Consider the following 10,738-nt stretch of genomic DNA (forward strand, 5'->3'; position numbering starts at 1 on the left):
AAAGAATAAAGCAAGTTTTTGATCCAAGTACGTACGGTCTCCCCTCTTTGTGTATCACTAGTAAGCTCTTTTTAAGTAGAATGAAAGAGAAAAAAAATGTGGCAGCAATCTAATCTGAGAGAGCGTTTCAGACGTAGCACAAAGAACAACACACTAAACTTGACTGGCTTTCTAAAGATAGTGTGGCTGCTATGGTAACAGAAACTGACTTCAGTTTCATCCAGTACCCGAGGTTGTTTGCAAGCGTGACGCTATTAAGGTGTTAAGTTGTATATTGGGGCAGATAAGTAACTAATCTTCTATAGAATAACACTGATAAAACCCATAACAAACGGCCGCTTCCATTCATCAATAATACACATATGTCAGCAATACACTAATAACTGTAAATCAAATAAACACAGTGTTATTGACTACAAGTTAAAAGCAGCTTCAAGATGGATGCGGCTTCTTTTATAGCTCGTTTTTGCACAGACTTAGAAGGTTTCTAGAACATGAGTGGAGCCACTGTAAGGCTGGATATGCAGTAGTTACTGATCCAGTCCCGTATATGCTCACGTATCACTAGAGGGAGCTTGAAGCCTGAACGATAGTCGCATTAAAGCATCTCTGACACACTTTTACACAATCAGTTGCATTTCTGGTGATAATAAAATCTACTTTAAATGTTCTATAGCCGTTAGACCAAGGATAGCATAAAGAGGTTGGACTTAATTTTTACATAAACGCATTCATTCATGATTAAACGTCACTTTTTAACATGTAAACAGCACTTGATTGTTGCACGCATTTACTTATGGGGGTTGTGTCATATTTTAGGGTTATTACAGCAAATGTTTTGTGGGTAAAAAAACATTACATAAATATGAAAAGACGTCAAAATTGTAAATGAACAGTACTTCTTTCACTAATAAGGAAAAAATGGCCCAAAGTTGTTGCAGAAGAATGTTGTTTGTGGAAAGAGCTCCAGGTGTAAGAGCTAATTTACCGTTTATATCAAAGAGTCAGAGTCAGTTTACACCTAACTGGCAGGATATGAAAAAAAGTGAGGATTTATTTTGGCAAATAAGAATTTAATCCTTCTTCTCTGACAGGTCACACTGTCCAAGAGAAAAGAGGGCATGTTGACGCCAGCTGTGCACAGGGACAAGTGTATATACGGCGAGGGAGAGGGTAAACTATTTACTGAATGCTTTTCTCCAGTAAACACTAAAGATTTCCGGGAATGTCCAGTTCATGCAATATGTTCGGCTCATTTCTAGTGTTGCCATGCACTAATTTGCAATAAGAGAAATGATAAAGAGAAGCTAGTGTGTCATGGATGAGACCAAGAAAAGATAGAAACACTTTTAAATAAGCATTCATTTTTATTGGATCACAGAGTAACTTCACATCTCACAAGAAACTAAACTGCACGATATATTTTTAAAAAGTCCTGCAAGGTATGGCGACGAATACGAGAGCACACGGCTGAGGAAGAATACCGCAGCAGCTCCTGGAGCTCTTCTGCCTCTCATCCTAATCGTGTCAAGGAGGTAAAGGTGGAGTATAACAGAAGCTGCCTCTAATCTCTGGATTAGCTTGGAGGTACATTGCTCATTAATTAACTAGATAGCGCGCCGGAATGGAATATTGAACTAGCTCAGGTATTGAATACAATTAATGTGTTTATATTTGATTATTTCATCCTGCACAATTAATTATAGCAAAAAGAACCCGTTTTTTAGTTTTTCCCAAAGAGAGCTACGACACAATACGTTTTGCACATGACAGTAAGCGGACAGTTGTAGGTAGAGGAGTAGAGGTAAAACACAAACTACCAGCCTGTTTCCCTGAGGGGTCAAGTCAGAACTGAAATCAGCCCTCACTTAATATTTGAAATGTAATGTTAAATAACAGTAATTTAACATCAGATTGTCTTTAGTTCATTAAACTGTCTGAATATATGTGTAAAAATGAAAACAGAAAGATGATTTGTAGCTTTCCCTTGCTGACAGATTAATTTTTATACTTCTTTGGCCCATTTTTCACCTCCTGAGTGGGGTCTTTGCAGGAGTGTTCAGTCTCTTGAATATCCTTCTCCATTTTCTGCAAGACTTCCACAGTTTCTTTCTGTAGATGTTCTCGGGTCTGTCCGTCAGATTCCAACATGGCTTCATCGGACAGCGAAAATATCTCGTCACAGTTCTTGGAGGGGCGTTTTCGCCGCCTCTGAAGGGACCCAGCATTTGTGACCTCTGGGGCTCGCTCGTTCAGAGTCACTCCCGTACTGGACAAAACAACTGAGCCATTGGTTAGCCTTTTGGAGCAAACAGAGCTGGCTGCAGGTGCGCTCAGCAGGATGGGGGTGGCGGTGGGGGTGGGGGTGGTCACAATAATCTGCTTCTGTTGAGGCTCATCGGTAAAGACTTTGGAGTATCTGAAGGAGTTTCCAGGGTAAGCCAAGGTGGAGCTTGCGACATTACTCGCTACACCGCTATGAGATTTGCTCTTCATCATTCCCAGGACCTCGTAGCGGAAGCTGGAGATATCCTGCTTAAGCTCCTATTGATTATTGAAAACCAGAGGTCAAACAGCCGCAGAGATTACATGATTACATTAAGAAAAAAAAAAAAGGCTCAAATATTGAACTATCGCTCTACCTTGAAATTGTCTTCTGTCAATCCTTCCTCCGTCTTGGCATCTCGGATCATTGCAGCGACATACCGTTTCACAAGGTTCCTCAAAACCTCCTAAAAGAATACACAATTTATTTATTTTTTTTTTTTTTTAAAACAAATGTCAAAGTGTCAAAAACACAACATCACTTTAAGGAAAACCAATTACTACCTGGTACTCGTGGTGTGATCTCACATTTTCAGCTGCTCGTCTCTACAGTTAAAAGAAAAAAAAAAAACACATTTTATTTCTATTTTCAGTGGTAGGATGAATTGTTTCTCGACTTTCTGAACATAACAGCAATAACACAGATCAGAAATTTGCTGTCCAACTCGCTGGAAACTCCTTACCCCCAAGGTTTCAAAGTTGTCAAGCCTTTTTAGGTTGCTTCTCTTAAACAAATGCGAATTTATCCATCCAAGTATGTAATAAACCGATTTCGGGCTGGGGATTATGTTGAATGGCGATGGCAAAGTTCCCCCTTCCTCAAAATAGCTCATCCATAGTTTAGTTCTTGCAAATTTCCACTCTATATCCGCATGATCCTGCAAGGAAAAACAATTTATCAAACCTTTTTTTTTTTTGCAAAGGAGCACCAGCAAAGTGAGAAAAAAAAAAAGGGAAATTTACACTACTCACAGCAATGTGCTGATAGGAGTTGTTCATCATCGCAATTAGCATGTTTAGAAGCACTACTAGGGAGATGACATTGTAAGTGCCAAACATGGTAGTGCCCACAAACTCAGTGAATTCGTGGTTTTCATCCACATTGGTCACATAGAGGGAAATCAGGCCAAAAACAGACCAAAATAATGACTGCAGTGTTTCGAACAGCCTGAAAAGCAAACAACCATACATCATTTCATGCTGCTGCAAAACAAACATATTAATTATTAACAATGCATACTTGTCAGGGACAATTTATTTAAGAACTTGCGTTGAGAAGGCGTTGTTCTGTTCCTTACAGCGAATACCCCTGCAAGTATAGTTCTTGGCTTTTTCAGGAGGAGAGAACACACTTGGACTTGGCGTTTCATAATAGAAATAGAGCTGGTTGAGGCCGTTGGCAAAGGCTAGCAGCACCAGACAGTAGATGAAGAGGAACTTGAGGATGTCCAGAAGCATGCGGCCAAGTGAAATCTGTAACGGGCCCAGATGGGAGTTGGCAGTGAAAAGAGAGATGAGGCGCAAGGAGCTGAAGATGTTGGCGATGGCAAACAATGCCTCTGCCACCAAAGTTGGGTGCCACGTGTTCCAGTTACATCGATCTTTGGTCCCACTGTACTGTTAAAAACAAGGACAATAAATACACAGAGTACAATTAACTATAATTGCTGCAAAGCGGCGGGATTTCCATAACGTCACGGCTGTCCGATATCTTGATATACATCACCTTTATGTATGCGACAATCTTCAGAGAAATGGTGGCGAGATACAGCGAGTTCATAATGAAGTCCATAATGTTCCACCAGTCGTCCATGTAGTCCTCAAAACCACTGTCCCACATCTGTTTGATCTCAGTCCATATAAAGCCTCAGAGAGAAGAACAAGTATCAGATCAGATCAGCACCTTAGTATTACTTATTTTCAAATGCACAACAAGAGAAAGGACTACAATCTGTTGGTGTGTGTTCATTATTACCAAGAACCCAGGGCAGGATCATCCATTCCACAATGGTGGGAGCTGGGCCCTGCAACGTGGGTTGAGCAGCAGCAATATGCTGCGAGGCCAAAAAGAGCAGGAACAGGAAGGTCAAGTAAGAAGCAGTGTGACAGATGAACTTGATGAAGGGCTTACGAATGAATAAGCCATAGCGGCTCTTCGGAGAGATCAGGTAGAAGACGGATAACAGCGGAAAGAGGAGGCCGATGAAGATACAAGTGATGAGCTTTCCTGCCCAGTGACGCCTCCTCCAGCCTGGGAATTCATCATACCACCGAGACGCCAGCAGCTGCTGGCAGTTGGGCTGAGCAACAAACTGAGGAAGAGAGAGAGAGAGGGACAGAGACAAAGACAAATGAAAGACTCGCGTTAAACTTTGTTGACTTTTTCCTCAAATTCAAAGCCAAGGGAGTTGAGCTTCAGCTTTGACCATGACCGGCAAACACAATGCAAAAGCTAAACTATACTCAAAACTAATCAAACAAAACATAAAGGCTGCATTTATAACGCACTGCATAGAATCACCATGAAACTAAGGCACAAATCCACTAAACTGATTTATGCCATCTTGCAAAAAACACTACATATGACATGCGGGATACAAAATTAACAACAGAAACATTTCTCTAACTCTCTGTAAAGAAGTGGCTGTCAAATCCGTTCCACAAACACATTTTCCCTGCCCTCTGAGATCTGCTATAAACATTTGCAGGACATCTGCAGGCAGTGATGGGAGTTCATTTCAGCTTAACCAAGTTACGGCCAAAACAAATCACCATGATGGTACTACTGTATATAACATTAAATTGTGGGAGGTGAGGTCATCTGTTAGTGCAGAACCTCAATGTTCATCACGTCTCCTACGTGTCCTTGGGAGACGTTGACGTGCTGTAACTTGACCGGAGGCAAAAGGTGGCATCTGCAAGGAACAGATTTTATCTAAGGACAGTTTTTGCCACACCACACACAGCCAATGTTAATTCTGTCCCAAGGCACACTGATGTTGACGACATGCAAACTGCAAAATAATTAAAGTAATCAGTTTCACAGAAAATCCTACCACTGTGTTGCCTTTTTTTTTAGTAGATCTTATTAGATACAGTCAGATTGGCCAACTACAGATGCCAATTGCACATGGGGTTAAAGTGCAGACTCTCAGCGTTGATTATAGGGTCTAAATTGGACCATAGGTGAACGAATTCCAACAATTTTATATAAAACTACAATATATGTAAATTTACCACAGACATTGTGAACATATACATGTACAAACTCTATCCTAGCACGTGTATATACACACACAAATGTCTATTTTTTCTGTTTGCATTGTTCTATTTTTCTGCTTCTGCTAATAATAATGTTCCTTTATTGATGCATCTTGGGGAAAATCTCTCTCTGTGGTTAAAACATTTACTCGTACACCTCAGGAGCATTAAAGGGGTCAGGCATTTGCTCAGGGCACTTTAGCCGTGGACATACATGGGATTCGAATCAGTGAACTTGCAGTCGCAAACCGCATTTACCGCTAAAGCACAGCTTAAATACTGCTTATACGACACTGCATTTTTAAGATAAAACAACATGTTTTATGCAGCCCATCATGGTGCAACGTGCAACAGCAAAGAACCGAGTAAGATTTCATGTTAGATGGCATCGTGCGATTCGTAGCTGTGAATGTGAGTGATGAGAATTTAAGATTTGATCTTAACTGTAGCCAAAGAGTTGCAATCCCACACTCAGCTCAGCAAGCAACGAATGTCTTTTGATTAGACTTGATTATTTCAATCATCCTCAATGTTAACAAACTGTGCTGTGCAGCTTTTTCACAGAGGAGAAAACTCATGTCAGAGCAGGTTGTGTGCAAAAGTAGAGCGGCTGCAGCAGAAACAGAAGAAAAGATTGTTACTGAATACATTAGTGAGGATTTCTTTTTTCTTTTTCTTTTTTTTTTTAAACCACTAATAATGTGAACATTTCGTACAGTAAGTGCTGGTGGTCTGTGTAGTCCATTAAAAATGTAAACATTAAAAATCTAAGCACTTCCGGTCTTGAGAGAACTTCATAGCGGTGCAGCTTAAAGGATGCGTGTCATTTGTCTGGCCGTTAGCATCCTATGTACCACACAAACACACACATATAACATAATGCACTGGCCATTTAGCTGTGGCCACTTTTTTGCTGTTAAGGGCGGGCCAGGACAAACAATATTGACACTTATAATAATTTTCCTTGCTTAGTACAGCTTCCAGCCTTGATTAACAAGTTTTGGCAGCATGCAGCTCTCACATATATGCAGTATATACAGCTGTCTGCTCCCTTTAAACATTTTCATTTTCCACGTGTGAAAATGATGTCTCATGCTCCCTGAACCACTCTTTCACAATTTGAGCCCATGAATCCTGGCATTGTCATCTTGGAATATGCTTGTGCCATCAGGGAAGAAAAATCCATTGATGGAATAACCTGGTCATTCAGTATATTCAGGTAGTCAGCTGACCTCATTCTTTGGACACATAATGTTGCTGAACCTAGACCTGACCAACTGCAGCAACCCCAGAGGCTTGTACAGTAGGCACTAGGCATGATGGGTGCATCACTTCATCTGCCTCTCTTCTTACCCTGAAGCCCCCATCGCTCTGGAACAGGGTAAATCTGGACTCATCAGACCACAAGACCTTCTTCCATTGCTCCAGAGTCCAAACTTTATGCTCCCTAGCAAATTGAAGCCTTTTTTCCAGTTAGCCTCACTGATTAGTGGTTTTCTTAAGGCTACACAGCTGTTCAGTCCCAATCCCTTGAGTTAACCTTCACATTGTATGTGTGGAAATGCTCTTACTTTCACTATTAAACATAGCCCTGATTTGATTTCACCAAACGTTTAAGTGACCGGCAATCACGATCAATCAGGATTTTTTTCCGACCACATTAATTCCTCGAAGACGATGGTTCCCCACTATCCTTCCAGTTTTTAATAATGCGGTTCTTAACCCAATTTTAGTAGTTTCTATCTACAGAGATGTTTTCTCTGCTTGATGCATGTCAATGATTTGACCCTTCTCAAACAGACTAACATCTTTTTCACGACCACAGGATGTGTCTTTAGACATGGTTGTTTAAGAAATGAGAAGCTATTGCATCAGTTGGGGTTAAATAACTTTTGCCGGCTGAACGATAATCACCCATGCAGTAATTATCCAATAGGAGGCTCGTACCTATTTGCTTATTTAAATCCAGGTGCCAACGTTTTTTTTTTTTTTTTTGCCACGCAGTGTATATCTGTAAAAGTCTATAAAATGTGCACTACAAAACGGCAAAAACAAGCGCAAGAGGGTTTAAAGTGGACAATGGAGCAATAAAAAGATGTGACATATAGATATTATGATCAACAGTCAAAGAAGTAATATCTCAGACACCAGTTGCATGAATTGAAATTCAGCTCTATGATCATCAACGTGCATGAACATGAACCAGCACCGAAATATGTCCTACAATTAGCTGCAAAGCTGTAGTGAGGCCAGCAAAGATATTTGTTAAAAACAAGCTAAAACAGTGCATGCAGACTCTTAAATGCTCAATGCCGAGACTAAATTTAAAGGTACACCGCCATTAACTCTGCAAATACAACTCTGCTGTAACAAACAAGTCCCAAAAGCTCTAAGTGGTCTCTCTAATGAGTGGAACAAATAAAAGACTCCCACTGAGTGTGAGTAATATGTACAGTTATTTGTCGCCGGTTACGCAAAACAAACTAAATAATAGTGTAGCTTGGTTTTCCTAATTGTGCAGACCAGTTTCTATCAACTTGTACTTTCAGTGTTGTCACCTAGTGTTGTGTTCAACCCATGCAAAATATCTGCAAACTAAATTTTTGTTTGATTAACATAAAACACATGTGACAACAATTGGCACAAAGTTGCATCTACAAATGGACAGATACTCCAAAGAAGATGTTAAAAAGACAGTAAAAGGTTCCCTCCCTAATTAAAATATTATGAGTTCGAATTTCAGGGAAATGGCCATTACTTCTTCCATCATTAGACCCAATTATCAAATCACCATGGGACTAAGAGGGCTACTGTAATGCGTTGCTGAGAGCGAGCCTGGCAATTACATGTTTCTCTAGACTCCCAAAGGATATCTCCACCCATCTCAGGCCATTTACAGCTTATCTCGGAGTGTTTCTTGTGATCTGGCCTGTGTTGTTCAAATGGTGTAACACTTCGTTAAATGTCCACAAGTGTTGGTATATACTGTAAAACCCTGTGACTTCTAAATAAACCTGAATGTGTACTGGTGTAACCGAGACAAATAACTGTCCTTTCCTTTATTTGTTTTATTTTTTTCACCTTGACGATATCCATAAAAAAAAAAAAAAAAAACAGTTCCTATCCACCGTTGGTCATAGCGGCCACCTTACCTCCTTCTGGCAGTATTTGATAGCCAGCTTTAGCCTGGCCAGATCATTAGCGCTCTCATCCAGCAGCGGGTTGATGTCATCACGATAGTTGAGGATTGTTTTCAGCTCCTTAGAGCTTCGGGTCTGGTCCAAGAGGTCCTTTGCAAACTGTTTACAAGTTTGAGACAGCTCCTCGTACTCTGACTTGAACTCGTTCTCCACTGTGCTGAGCTCCTTCAGCTCCCAGCTGAGCTGAAAAGCCGTGAGGAAAGGATCCTCGCTGGAGACGGCGATGAGAGACGGGCTGGCGAGGGCCTTGTAGATGTTAAGCCGGGAGCGAGAGTGACGCAGTCCGTCCACGTCTGAACTGGACAGGCACTCCACACAGTTGCAACGCACAGCGTGTGGCTGAGGTATAGAAACACCTCGCTGCACCAGCAGTTTAATGATCTCGTAGTTGTTAGTGTGAGCTGCAAGGATGATTGGAGTAATATCTGGGGTGAAGTCAGAAAACTGTTTGTCCAGCAGAATCGGTGGAACCTTTTTCAGGAGGAGAGAACACACAAATGATTAATTTTATCAGACAGCGCACAAAAGAACATTGCTTTTAATCCCCCAACAGGAAGTGAGGCGTGCTGTTCGAATGGGTCTAATTTGATCTGTCTTCAGTTTGACCATCTTGCCAAACAGCAAGCACACAACTAATGGCCTGTGGTTCAGCTCGCCTCAAAATATCTTTCTGGCTGGAAACAACAACAACAACACCCTTTTTTCTTTTTCTGCTCTTTTTTCATCGGGAAAACATCATTTCCACAGATGTCACGAAGCTGAAGGCGCTTTTATTTGTAACTGAAATACAAACTGTGGAAAAGGACATTTTGTTGTGAAAGTTGTGGCAGAAAGACAGACAGAAGAATCAGCCAGCTCTGTAACCTCTGAGCAAAAAAACAAAAACATGATAGATTCCCCAAAAAAACACACTCGTGGCTGAAATGCGAGAGGACAGCAGATAGTTTCTCTCTTTTATCACTTGCTCTATTCTTTAGATTTATACTAAATTGCTCCTAGAAGCTTTGTGAACATATTATATAGTATACAGCCAAGTGACTGCACAACTCACAATTGTGCACTTTATTCTTTTTTTTTATGCAAAAGAGGCCCAGAAAGATTTCTAAAAGGAAAGTTAAATAGACAAAGTATAATAATAAAACCTGTGTTGATTGCCCAGCAATAACTGCACACTGGGGTGTTATTATGGATTTTGAATGGTACCTGTTTTTCCCCACGTGGCTTCTTGTGGTTGAGCAGTAGCTCCACGGCCCCCACTACTTCTTTCCGGATGGCATGTAGCAGGGCATCGCCCACGTACACATTATAGCTGAGCAGCAGCTCAATGATCTCCAGGTTCTCGTTTTCGATGGCAATGAGCAGGGCCGTGCGTCCCAGGGGGTCCACGCAGTTGATGTTGATCCTGAAGTAGATCTCAGCCTCTTCCAGGGCTTGCTTCACACTGGCGTAGTCCCCCTTTTCGATGGCCCCCAGGTAGGCCCTCTCCATGGCAGAGAGCTCAGACTCAGCCCGCACAATGCGCAGGGGGATGCGGTCCCTGTATGAGGAGCCGTCAGTCTTCCTGTAGTACAGCTGTGCCATGGCAGTCGCAGCTGAGGGACAAGAAGACAAGAGAAAACAGGGCGTCAAGTTTTAGGAAGTTGATGTTTCAGACACAATGTCAGTACCTCCCTTCCATAAACACACTGAAATAAATATAATTTCAAATTAATATAAAACACATCTGACAACACATCTGCTCTAGCCCACCCCTTTTACTGATGTTTAGTAGTATTTTATGTATAAAATATTTTAAGTTATGCAGTATTTGAGCAAGAAAAACACTGAAAACACTGTAAAACAATCATGCTTCCTGTGAAACAGCCAATAACATAAACTGAAACGTGATTAAAATGAGTTTTTCCTGGAAATAAATAAGAAGTTCGTTAGGATTTTTGTTCAGACGAACTTAA

General features: G+C 41.1%; 1 protein-coding gene across 1 annotated transcript; it reads right to left on the bottom strand.

The window, feature by feature from the left end:
* Positions 1-1,376: 1,376 nt before the first annotated feature.
* Positions 1,377-10,367, bottom strand: trpc4b (transient receptor potential cation channel, subfamily C, member 4b; the record flags this gene model as incomplete). Its single annotated transcript, XM_084559191.1, has 10 exons — positions 1,377-2,544; positions 2,643-2,732; positions 2,830-2,871; positions 3,009-3,203; positions 3,298-3,493; positions 3,596-3,942; positions 4,052-4,191; positions 4,301-4,637; positions 8,739-9,257; positions 9,990-10,367. The coding sequence occupies 10 exons, from the start codon at positions 10,365-10,367 to the stop codon at positions 1,999-2,001; spliced, it is 2,790 nt and encodes a 929-aa protein (XP_084415317.1). The 3' UTR covers positions 1,377-1,998.
* Positions 10,368-10,738: the final 371 nt, after the last annotated feature.

The sequence above is a fragment of the Chelon labrosus genome, assembly GCF_963514085.1.
Source record: "Chelon labrosus genome assembly, chromosome: 13".
Classification (NCBI taxonomy): domain Eukaryota; kingdom Metazoa; phylum Chordata; class Actinopteri; order Mugiliformes; family Mugilidae; genus Chelon; species Chelon labrosus.